Source organism: Taudactylus pleione, unplaced genomic scaffold, assembly GCF_031769625.1.
Source record: "Taudactylus pleione unplaced genomic scaffold, aTauple2 ptg000373l, whole genome shotgun sequence".
NCBI classification, from domain to species: Eukaryota; Metazoa; Chordata; class Amphibia; order Anura; family Myobatrachidae; genus Taudactylus; species Taudactylus pleione.
In genome coordinates this window covers 3840967-3853249 of record NW_028284774.1, presented here as the reverse complement: position 1 = coordinate 3853249, position 12283 = coordinate 3840967, and the positions used below count along the sequence as shown (strand labels likewise).

At 42.6% G+C, this 12283-nt stretch overlaps 1 protein-coding gene across 1 annotated transcript in view; it reads right to left on the bottom strand.

Annotated features, from left to right (window-relative positions):
• RPAP2 (RNA polymerase II associated protein 2) overlaps positions 1–12283 on the bottom strand; it is a 93009-nt gene that overhangs the window by 57880 nt on the left and 22846 nt on the right. Inside the window, exon 8 of the mRNA XM_088444877.1 lies at positions 1077–1989. Coding sequence (XP_088301003.1) covers positions 1077–1989 — 913 coding nt within the window. The remainder of the gene's footprint in view (positions 1–1076; positions 1990–12283) is intronic.

Genomic DNA, 12283 nt, shown 5'->3' with positions numbered 1-12283 from the left:
GAGTGTTAGGCTACAGGAGGGGAGGTTAGGGTTAGGCACTAGGGGAAGGTTTAGGGATATACTAACCGCCGGAAGCGCCGTTGGATTCGCCGGAAGTCATCATCACCTGACCATTTGCCTAAAGACAGTGAAGGCAGCCATTTTGGGGGTTGATTATTAATAAAAGAGCAGTGTATCAATTCCCTAGCTCGAGTGCCTTTTGAATATGAGCGTCACTGATGCAACTTTACACTAGTGAACTGATAATTTACACTTCTATAAAAACTTGATCAACTCACAAAATGGCTGCCTAGTAGCAAAATATAGTCTCTCAAGTATTCCACTTGGTTTGCCACAGAGATTACCAAATAAAGCGAAGATATCTATTAAAATGGGAAGTGAAAACGATTAAATTCTTGTGACATATTTGCAAAACTTAAATGGCATTACTAAGCAAAGATACATAGGGCCCGATTCAGACTGCCGATGTTTGCAATCTGCGCATGCACACAAGACGCAGCGCGCGTGTGCGAACCAGTCACTGCGATCGGGAAGCGATCGCACCCAGTACACAGGCGCTCCGCAAGCATGAGTGACAGGACGTGCAGTTTGTGGGTGGTGACAGGGGGTGTTCGATGGTAACGGGGGTGTGGTGGTGCGAACACAGGTGAATCTGTGCGTTGAAACGCCATTTCGGGGGCGTGCATAATTAAGACGCATCGTCAGCATACACGTCACATGGCTGAATTAAACACAGCAGCATTCGCAGTGCTTGCGGTAGGGTATGGTCAGCCACAAGTGGTGCGTATGGGTCCGATGTCAGCCGATGTTACAGATTATTGACGCATGTTACTAAGGGAAAGTGGGCGTCTTGTGTCAGGCTGGTGGGCGTCTAATTTCATACTGCGATCGCATGGCAAAACATAGCTAGCAAGGCATTAGCACGCCCACTATGGTGGGATTTGCATACTTTGGCTGCGGACGGCTGCGTGCGAACGCAGCCTTGCGAACGGGTCTGAATCGGGCCCATATTTCACAGCAACATTATTCTAATGCTATGGTCTTGTTTTTGCTCTCTAATGTATATAAGTACTAACCTTCGTTTCTTCATTCTGTTGATTTTGCAACTCTTCTGGTAAAAAATAATGTCCCCTGAAAAACTCTTTGACTCGAAAATCTAACGCTTTAGTATCTGCTCTAATCTGTGAATAATCAGGAAGTGGCTTTGATACATCGTTCACATTTTGGAAAGGTAAACACTCATTCAAATGTGCAGCATCATTAGAGAATCCCATAGTATTTAGGTCATTAGTGTCTATCTGTAGGTCATCTTCATCTAGGTCCTCCATCGGGTCACTGGCAAGCGGGATGTCTTGTTTATGAATTGCGGCTTCTGCCACATAATTTGTCCCAAAGAGATACTGCAATGTGTCCTCTGATTTCCACTCATTTAAAGTCTGTGTGAGGACATCTAGCATACTATTTTTTACAGCTACAGGTTGAGCATGGTCTTTTTGGGTGGTCTGAGAGCTCCTGGATTTGCAGAGTAATTTCCGAAGACGCTCCGCACCACTTTTGCTCACGGATCTCCGAGTCACTTCCATAACGTCCACATAAGTGACTTCTGAAGATTCAGCTTTCTCAGTCCTGTCTTTTGTGACATCTTTGGAAGATTGTGCAGCAGAACAACTTTCGTTGTCTCTCTCGTGGCCATTTACATTAAAATGGTCTAATCTTTCTGTTGTTTCTGCCAAATTTTGGTTTATGTCCACTACATCTGGGGTCTTCCTTATCTGTGTAACATGATCATTTCCCTGCAGGGATTCTGTATCCTCAGGACTTGGTTGGGTGTCTGGGATGAAAGAGGAGATAAACGTTTGCTCGGGTCCCTGGTCGGCATCGTTTTCAGCAGAGCCGGGATTATCTTCTTCTGTTTGCCTTTTAGGTTTCTCAATTTCTGAAACTCTGATGCCACTTTCAGTTAATTTGACTTCCTCTCCAGAGGGACCACTGTAAGATGAGCAGGTGGACATTATTCATAAGAGCAATAATTGTGATATTTACGACTATATGCATTAAACACATGCAATACATTTCTCCTGCTACGCACTTATTCTTAAGTAAACTCAAGTGATATGAGCTGCGAATGAAGATTGCCAAAGGCTTAGGCATAAGCTAACCGTGGTCCTTTCATACTGGTCTCTTTTGTGTGTGTGTCGCTCTATTTATAGGTCTACGTCATTGCCAAACAGCAATTTTTCCTTTCGGCTCTTGTTTTAAACAATAGAATGAAGGAGAAACATATAGACATAGAAGAGGATCTGTAATACACACGTGTTTCACAGGTGATGTAGGTATAATCCCGACACCTGTCAGAATCCCGGCGCTGGCACCCCGATGGTAAGTACTGGGAAAAGGCACTAAGGGGGGAGATTACGTTTAGGTACTAGGGAGGGCTAGTAGGTTTAGGCAGCGGGGGGGAGTGTTAGGGGGAGGGTTAGGACACTGACCGACAGGTGTCAGTATCCAAAACGGTCAGGATGTTGGCGTCTGGATTTTGACCGCCAGGATCCCAAACGTCGGCAACCCATACCCAACCCATTTCACAGATGTGGATGATGGAGCAGAGTGGCCTTTAGTTACCCCATACCTGCTGCCCATATAAAAGGTCTACAGCAGAGTCATCCTACCTTCCGTTCCATATTAAAAACCAGAAGAAAGTGGAGACGGATATAAACAGACATGTATACACTGCTTTCATTTCTATGGAAAATGATTAGTGCAATAGATCCATTAACAAGTTTGTTATGTTTCTACAGACACAGAGATGCATTCTTATATAAATATATCCATCTTCTCGCTAGTGAACATTTTCAGTAATAAAATATTACAAACAGAAAGTAAACTACTTAGGAAACAACCTAAGAACGCTCACTGGAGAGCTAAAAAACACCCACAATCACTGAACAGCATTTGGTAAGTGCCTTCACGTCAAGGAAATTTAATTATGAAACAGATTTCCAACTTACAATAATAATGAAAAAAATACCCTGTAACACTTACAATCACTATGTGACTGCTATTAACCAACAGTGAAAGTGAAATCTAGACAATGTCTCTAGTAATAACCTTTCAGTGCTCCATAGTCTATTCATAACAGGGGATGTGGCAGAAATCACAGTAAGAATAAACGCATCAATACAAGATACAGATTTATTCTTCATATCTTGTTCTGTATCCACCACTACGATATAAAAAGGTATTGACGGATATGTATGGGCCCCTAAAGACAACACAAACAAATCTGACATTCACCTGTCAACAGATTTAATGAAAATTACTGTTTTTTTGCTGGCAATGTTGTGAGCACGTTGTGTACACAGAATGTATCTGTGGCAGATTTCAACAGGTTTTGTTACCAGCAGCTGTACAGTAAGTCACACAGATCATCAAACTGGCACTGCAAATAGAGACAGGAAGAGCTCTAAGCTGTAACCGCTGTTGTAGGACTTAACAAATAAAGAATACAAATCATCAATTAAAATGTGAGCTAAATTTTCTAAAAAATTATAGAATATATATTATAGGTCCACTGTTTGCAAACTTTTTGATTATTTTATGAAGGATATATAACAGTTTCCTGTGACTTTTTACGCACTTGCTCTTCCAATAGGGAGCAAAATGGGGATAACCCTTACTCTGGGAGTGACTATGGTTTTTTTTCCCCAGTATCGGATGAAACATTTGCGGTTGCTGCCTAGCGTCATAGAGAGTTGTTTCTGAAAACAAAAATGTAGGTACTCTAGTACTTCTAAAGTGCAAGATGTTAAATCCAGCAAGCAGTCTTGGCAGTTTTCTTTTTTGTTTAAGAGTGATAAAGATTTTTTTTTTTTTTAATCAGGTAATTTGATTGAAAGTTTTCCCATTTTATAAACAAACAAAACAAAGCAGACATTAGGCAATACACAAGAAATGAGCCAACATGAACCAAAGCTATTGTGCCATAAAATATAAGCACTTGGAACCAAAGCAATGATAAAATTACAGAGTAGGCAATAAACATTAAATTGTATAATAGGGCTTTGTCCAGAGAGAAGTGTTTGAATAGACCATGAATAATTAATGAGCGGAATGTTTGCTTGTGGAGCGACCCAGTGGAGTACTAATGAGCAATCTTCCACATATAAAATTCAGCACACCTGTAATTCACCAGTAGAAGAATAAACTGACAAACTTAGCAAATTGTTCCAATTTGCTCAGACCTGGACACCCCAATAGCCAATCAATCAAGCTCATCTCCCTCTTCATGGAGATGTAATGCGTTACTAACCTCAGACCAGCGTGACAAGATCTATATAATAATTCTCTAAGGGCTGTCCTGTCTCCAAAATACATAAATAGTGGGAGCCAGGGTGGAAGATCAGTGGACAGAGCTCATGGCTGGTAGATCCTCAGTAGGGGGACCCATTTTATTTTTGGTATGCCCACTTTGTGAGAATCTCCAGCCCTGGGCTGACTAGTTTGGGGTTGATTTTTTACACTATGGCAGGGGGACCCCACTCTGCTATAATATAAGCCCACTCGCCGGTTCAGCCTGGAGCTGGTTACTTGAAAATAGGAGGGACCTCACGCCAGTTTTTCCCCAGAATTTTCAGTACCAGACCTGTCTCAGAGATCCGGGGCTGTTATGCTTTTTTGGAGGGGGATCCACGTAAATTATTATTTCTTCTAAATGAACCCTTTAATTACACTTTTTAACACCAGAAGCCTTCATACTGATCTGTGCAGTGTTTTGAATCCGGTGTAGACTGTCGGTGAATTCATGATTCGAATTGACAGCAGAGTCCATTGCAAACAGAGCAAATCAGCTGATCTCGCAATATGAAAGAAATCGCTGAGTATAACAATCAAAACTAAAAAGGCAGCCAAATGTACCGGCGATGTCCAGCGATTCGGGTTCAACTTCAAACAAGATTCTTAGTAAATTTACCCCTTTGAGTCAAGACCATTACCAGGATTGATAAAGACTGATATCAACAAATATAGTAGTGAATGCATTCAATGTTTGAAACAGAAAGAAAGTTATTACAGCACTCACCCCTATACCTCTATGTGTTTCTAATGATCAGATAGTAATAGTATAAAATTATGGTGTAACCTACCAAGATGTATGAGATTAAACACGTTATTGGAGATACCAGTGAGCAATGAAAGCAAGACTATGGCCCGTATTCAATTTGAAGCGAAAAGCTGGAATCTTATTTATTTATTATTTATTACCAGTTATTTATATAGCGCACACATATTCCTCAGCGCTTTACAGAGAATATTTGGTCATTCACATCAAGCCCTGCCCCAGTGGAACTTACAATCTATATTCCCTACCACATGTGCACACACATACACCAGGGCTCAACAATTTAAAAGTTTAGGAGCCAGACCATCGTCCATTACCAAAATTATGAAATCTTGTATAGACCACCACCCATGCCTTTTCAGTGCTCCTCAACCTAGTAGTAAGCCCCCTGTAATAGTGCCCCTTGTAAAAGTGCCCCCAGTAGTAAGCTCCCTGTAATAGTGCTCCCAGTAGTAAGCTCCCAGTAATAGTGCCTCCAGTAGTAAGCCCCCTGTAATAGTGCCCCCTGTATTAGTGCCCCCAGCAGTAAGCCCCTTGTAATAGTGCTCCCAGTAGTAAGCCCCCTCTAATAATGCCCCCAGTAGTAAGCCCCCTGTAATAGTGTCCCCAGTAGTAAGCCCCTTGAAATAATGCCCCCAATAATAGTGCCCCTTGTAGTAAGCCCCCTGTATTAGTGCCCCCCGTAGTAAGCCCTTGAAATAGTGCCCCAGTACTAAGCCCCCTCTAATAGTACCCCCAGTATTAGTGCACCAAGTAGTAAGCCCCCAGTAGTAAGCCCCCTGCAATAGTACCCCCAGTGCTAAGCCCAGTCTAATAGTGCCCCCAGTACTAAGCCCCCTCCAAGTGTGCCGTGCACACACACGAAAAAAAAACCAGAATACTTACCTTAGGCCAGGATCCTGCGTCCGCTGCCGTCTGCCGCTCTTCGGAACTATGGGAGAGACGTCATGATGTCTCTCCCATAGTGACCATGGGGGGAGCTGGACACTGGAGCTAGGAGTGCGCCTAGGTTGCATATAAAGAATGAAAATAAAAAAAGTGAGGTACATGTATAATAAACAAACAGTGATGGGTTACATTTTAACCCTTCACTGTTTGTTTTGTATACATGGACCTCACTTTTTTATTTTCATAAATCAGAGGTGCCTAGGGCCACTGATATATAATATTCAGAAAGAAAGTTATTACTGCGCTCACTCCTAAACCTCTGTGATTCTAATGATCAGATAGTAATGGTATAAAATGATGGTGTAACCTACATAGATGTATGAGATTAAACACGTTATTGGAGATACCAGTGAGCAATGAAAGCAAGACTTTGGCCCGTGACGTCTCTCCCATAGGGAAAGCCCGACGCCGGAGCTCAGGAGTGAGCTCCGGCTGCAGCTGCGGGGAGTCGGGTGCCCGCTGGTAAAATTTCAACGGGCGCCTGACAAATGGAGCTTCTCTGCGGCGGCGGGGGGATTGGCTTGGTAGTCCCGGTAGCCAGGTCTAAAATCTTAGTCGCCCTGGCGCCCGGGATTTGTCGAGCCCCGACATACACACTATGAATAATTTGTTTTGGGAACCAGTTAACCTACCAATATATTTTTGGAGTGTGGGAGGAAACCCACACAAGCACAGGGAGAATATACAAACTCCGCACAGGTAGAGCCGCGGTGGGAAATAAACCCATGACCTCAGTGCCGTGAGGCAGTAAAATGCTAACCGTTACACGTCTGTGCTGCCCAAAAAAATTTCGCCGATGACATTTCGCCAGGCGGAAAAGTATCGCCATATTCAATTTGAAAGACTTTCCGCCTAGGCGAAAAGTCAATGCGATGTAATAGGCGAAAAAAATTTCGCCTATGAATAGCAGGCAGAAAAAAAAAAAAGTGCAGAATTGGGGTTTTGGGGTGCAACGTTGCAGGAACCCCCGTGCAGCCTTCAGACAGTCCCCCAAAGGTAAACTGCATCAAAAAATTAAAAAAAATAAAAAATCATAAGAACATCCCAAAAAATCTCTAAATTTTTCGGGCGGAAAAAAAAAAAAAAGTTGGGGGACAAAGTTAAAAACTAGCGAACTAGACTCCAGGTGGGTCCCAAGTATTCCCCATGTGTTTTTTCATTGCAGGTGCTTGCGGCAGGTGGATTTTTCTAAATTTTTACTTTACCAACTTTTAAATATGCTGGCCCCATTTTCACGTACTCCAAATTTGCTGGGATACGTTAGTTTCAGCAAAAAAACCCTCCAGAATTCTATTCTTCACCACTTATACAAAAACGCTATTTAGCAGCTATTGAGTCCATTTAAAAACGCCAAATACCTTCAGCAAGCCAAATCGGGGGTAACCATAGCTAACCCCCATGTCAGAGCATCTTTTGGGGGTGTCAGGCTGATTTCCCCAAATCTGACATGACTTTCCGCATGTTTAAGTTTCGCCGGGTCCCGTTTTCGAATACTTTCAAATTGAATACGGGGAAACGCGGGCACACGCGCAATACTTTTCCACCTGCAAAACAGGCGAAAAGTCAGGGAGACAGACAAGTACTGCGGGTCCGCTCAAATTGAATACGGCTCTATGTATGATAAAAAAGGAAAGGTTAACTTTACTTATGCTTATAAAAAAAATAAAAAAATCAGGAAATAAATGATAACTACGGTCGACCGACCAGCGTTGACATGTATTACCTTAAGCTAGAAATTAAGGGCCTGATTCAGACCCACTCGCGAGCGGCTGTCCGCTCGCAAGTGGGTCGATGTTATGGACTGAGCATGCGCACGACGGAGGGAGCTCCGTCGTGCGCATGCGCCAGACGCGACGAGCGAAGGAAAGTCCTTCGCTCGTTGTGTCCGATCAAAGGGGGCGTGCTGTCAATGTTGATTGACAGCACGCCCCCTTTGGTGGGCGTGCCTCCCTGACGGGGGCGTTCCTAAGGGAACGCCTCCCGTCAGAAGCCGGCCCACTGACATCACTAGTGATGTCAGTGGGAGTGATTTTGGCTCTGATAAAGCCAAAATCACTCCGGAGCTTGCGGTTGAAAACCTCAACCGCAGGCTCCGGCTCGCAAATTCGATGGTCGCGATGGTCTCGACCATCGCGACCATCACAATGCACGCTCGTATAGCCTGTGGGTGGTGACCCACAGCTATACGAGCGTCCAGGAGGACGCTCCATGAAAATGGAGCCCGGCCCTCATTCAGAGCGTGCGCTCTGCTCAGAGCGTACGGCTCTGAATGAGGGCCTAAATGTCCATATTCGGTATGTTAATACATAGAGTACATAAGTCACATATATTCTACGATAGTGGTGGGAGGTTCCCAAGTTTCCAATTATTGATTGTTCTCAGTCAATCTTGATGCTGAGGTGCTCAAAGTAAGCTCCTCTTAATAAGTCAGTGTTGCTTATATTACATTCACTCGGGTGCCGATTCTCAAGTGTAATTGTAGATGTGGACAGTTATCGCACTAATGTGTTATGTTTGTATCCAACAGCCAGGGGGATATGTCACTTTGTAGCAATTAGAAGATATTGGGGCAGATGCATGAAGCTCTTGAAAGTGATAAAGTGTAGAGTGATAAACGACCAGCCACTCAGCTCTCAACTGTCATGTTACAGGCTGTGTTTGAAAAATGACAGTTGGGAGCCGATTGGTTGGTCGCTTATCACTCTCCACTTTATCACTTCCCAGAGCTTCATACATCTGCCCCATTGAGCGGCGTCCCGCTTGTAACATATGTAGTCCATGCACTAGGATTGATGTTTAGTTTGTTGAGGCTTGGGTGGCATGGAATAGTATGCAAGGGTATTATGGGGGGCTCCGGACAAAGCTAGGTTCCGGATTACAGGCTATTGAGGTACGTCTTAATAAAGGCTGTTCCCCAGAGCCTGCATCTCACAGGGACTCGCTCGTGTCTTGGGAGTGGACAGTCCGGTTTGGGCTTGTGACCCGGGTACGGGGTATCCACTCCACTATGGAGACACACCCGCTACGCGCCGCGCCGTCTCCAGCTCCTTCTCCTACATGTTAACGCTTGTCGGCCGACCGCGATTATAATTTCTTTCCTGATTTTTTGTTTGTTTTATATGCATAAGTAAAGTTACCCTTTCCTTTTATCATACATAGTCTTGCTTTCATTGCTCACTGGTATCTCCAATAACGTGTTTAATCTTATACATCTAGGTAGGTTACACCATCATTTTATACCATTACTATCTGATCATTAGAATCACAGAGGTATAGGGGTGAGCGCAGTAATAACTTTCTTTCTGAATATTATATATCAGTGGCCCTAGGCACCTCTGATTTATGAAAATAAAAAAGTGAGGTACATGTATACTAAACAAACAGTGAAGGGTTAAAATGTAACCCTTCACTGTTTGTTTATTATACATGTACCTCACTTTTTTATTTTCATTCTTTATATGCAGCCTAGGCTGGTTTTAACACTCTCTTTTACACTGCACTTTTCTAACTATGGTGTGCCCTGGGGCGGCTTAGCTGGGCCAGTATGGGGGCTCTGGATTTGAACCCTAGTATGTTAGGGACCTACCCGACAGAGGTTACCCGGATGTGGTGGGTAGGCCCATAACCTTGGCCAAGATTATGCCAAAAATCTCTATTCACTGCAAAAATATATATTTTTTATATATATAATCAGTTAATTTGGCGTTGAGCACCTGCTGTATTTCTTCTTTTTGTGCACATACAGACTTGCATCAGTGAGGATAAGCGCCGACAACAACTGTGTTTGTGTGTCTATACCTGTAAGTGTATGGCATTTATATGGTCATGCAGCCATTACCCAGTACATTATGGAGTATACGGAGTACAGGCTTATTCCTTTTAATATATTTATCGAAATCTGCAGATAATAGAACCAGAGCATATAGCCTGCATTCACCATTACATAAATCATGATAGAACATCAAACAAAAAAAATAAAAATTCAAATGCTGCCACAGATACATAAAAGTCCTCAATCAAATAACGGGGCTGCCAGATAGATACAAAACATACTTAGTAAATCTGCAGTGCCACCTACTGTAACATTTTACTAACGTGCTCATGACCCCTAATGAGATCCTGGGACCTGAGTTTAAATGTACTCCTGATATGCCAACCAGTGTTCAGCATAGTAGGAAGGTATCCGGTCAGAATGTTGACACCACAAATGTCGACATAGTCAAAACGCTCATTATGTCAACATTTTACATGTCGACATTACATTTTAGAGTTCGGGTTAAATACATATACAGAAAAATGATTTGTTGACATATGCGGATGTCTACATTTTACATGTTGACATAACATCCATGCCAACATTCAACATTACAGAATCAGTACAGATGCGTCCTCATACAACTAGGGGTAAATTTACTAAAGTGAGAGTTTTTAGAAGAGAGTTTCAAAAGTGATGTTGCCCATAGCAACCAATCAGATTCTAGCTATTATCTCTAGAACAGGGGTTCCCAACCACGGTCCTCAAGGCACACTAACAGTCCAGGTTTTAGGGATAGCCATACTTCAGCACAAGTGACTTAATTAATGCCTCAGTTATTTTGATTTAACCATCTGTGCACAATCATGGATATCACTAAAACCAGGACTGTTAGTGTGCCTCAAGGACAGAGGTTGGGAATCACTGTTCTAGAAGGTGCTAGTTAAATGTTAAGTAGAATCTGAATGGTTGCTATGGGCAACATCACTTTTAAAACGCTCTTCTAAAAACCTCTCACTTTAGTAAATTTACCCCCTAGCCTCAATACACCATGCGGCGTGAGACACCTGGCACTATTCAGCCGCGTTGATTGACGCAGCTTCTTTTTTGCTTAAATGTGTGTCTTAGTTGCAATCGGATGCGACAAAACCGCTTCACGGGACTGCCCTGATTAATTTGATATGCTACACTGGTAGATATGTGTGTGAATCAGTATATGAAGTGCTACAATGCAGCAGCTGCGGTTTTATATCTCGCTAAGTTCCCTTGTGCTTCTTATACAGACAGGTATACAAGTGTTGCATATCAAATTAATCAGTACATTGTCGTGAAGTGGCTGTCACACCCAATTGCGACTAAGACTCATTCAAGTGAAAAAGACACTATACTAATCAGCGCTGCTTAATTATCCCAGGCATGTTGCGTTGCATGGCCTATTGAGGCTAGGTGTATGAGAATTACACCCGTACTGATTCTATATGGTGTGGCACTCAAGGTTGACTATCTAGTGTAGTCAACAGGTTATTAAGTAAAAAATTATGAAATATATAACTAGCTGGGGCACCCGGTGTTGCTCGGGTTGAAGAATGGACCTTGAAGTACATCTGCAGCCTTCATTTTTTACATTGCCCTCACATATAACCTCATTCCATTGGACCCCGCTGTTTGCCAACATGGCTTTAAGCCCTGAAAAGGACCTATCCATTCATATAGAGTATTTAGACTAAGTTACCTCAACACTGAGGTATAAACAAATGTTAATTGTTTTTCCATTTGGAGCCAGAATGAAAAGGCTGTTGGAAGCCCCCACTCTTGAACATGCCACATACAACTGCCCATAGGAAAAGCAAGGTGCTAGTAGGTCAATTGTTTAATATAAGGGATGTGTTCTGCGCTATTTCCAAAGCTAAGGGGGGAGGGAGAAAATATGAAATATAGTAGGCTGCCACAGACCACAGTGATCCCTTTCCTGATCACTAACAATAGCAAAGTGGGTTTTGGGTCTGTATCGGGCGCACATCTAATATAGTCTAGATGTAAAAAAAAAAAAAGAATAAAAGAGAGTGGATATTTATAGATTTTGGTTTAATGGTATAAAAATTGTTGCGTTTTATTAAGTACACAATGTAAAAAGTAAAAATGTGACGGATAATGCAGATATATAAAAAATTAAAATGCAATCAAATCCAGGTATGTGAAAATAAAACACAAATAATAAATATGCATAAAGTCTCTTGAAAGAGTCTCTTTTAAAAGTTATATATTAGCAACAGCTGATTGCTCTTTCAGGAGTATACAGGGTGTAGTTCAGTTCCACAGTTTTGAAGCAACTCCGTATGGACAGAATTCGTGCACAAAAAAAGTGTTTAAAAGTGTGGCCACATTGTGACAGGTGCGCGCACCTCCTATCTTTGTCCGTTCCTAGGTGCCTGTAGACTTGTCCTGGACTTGTGGGGTCATTCGCA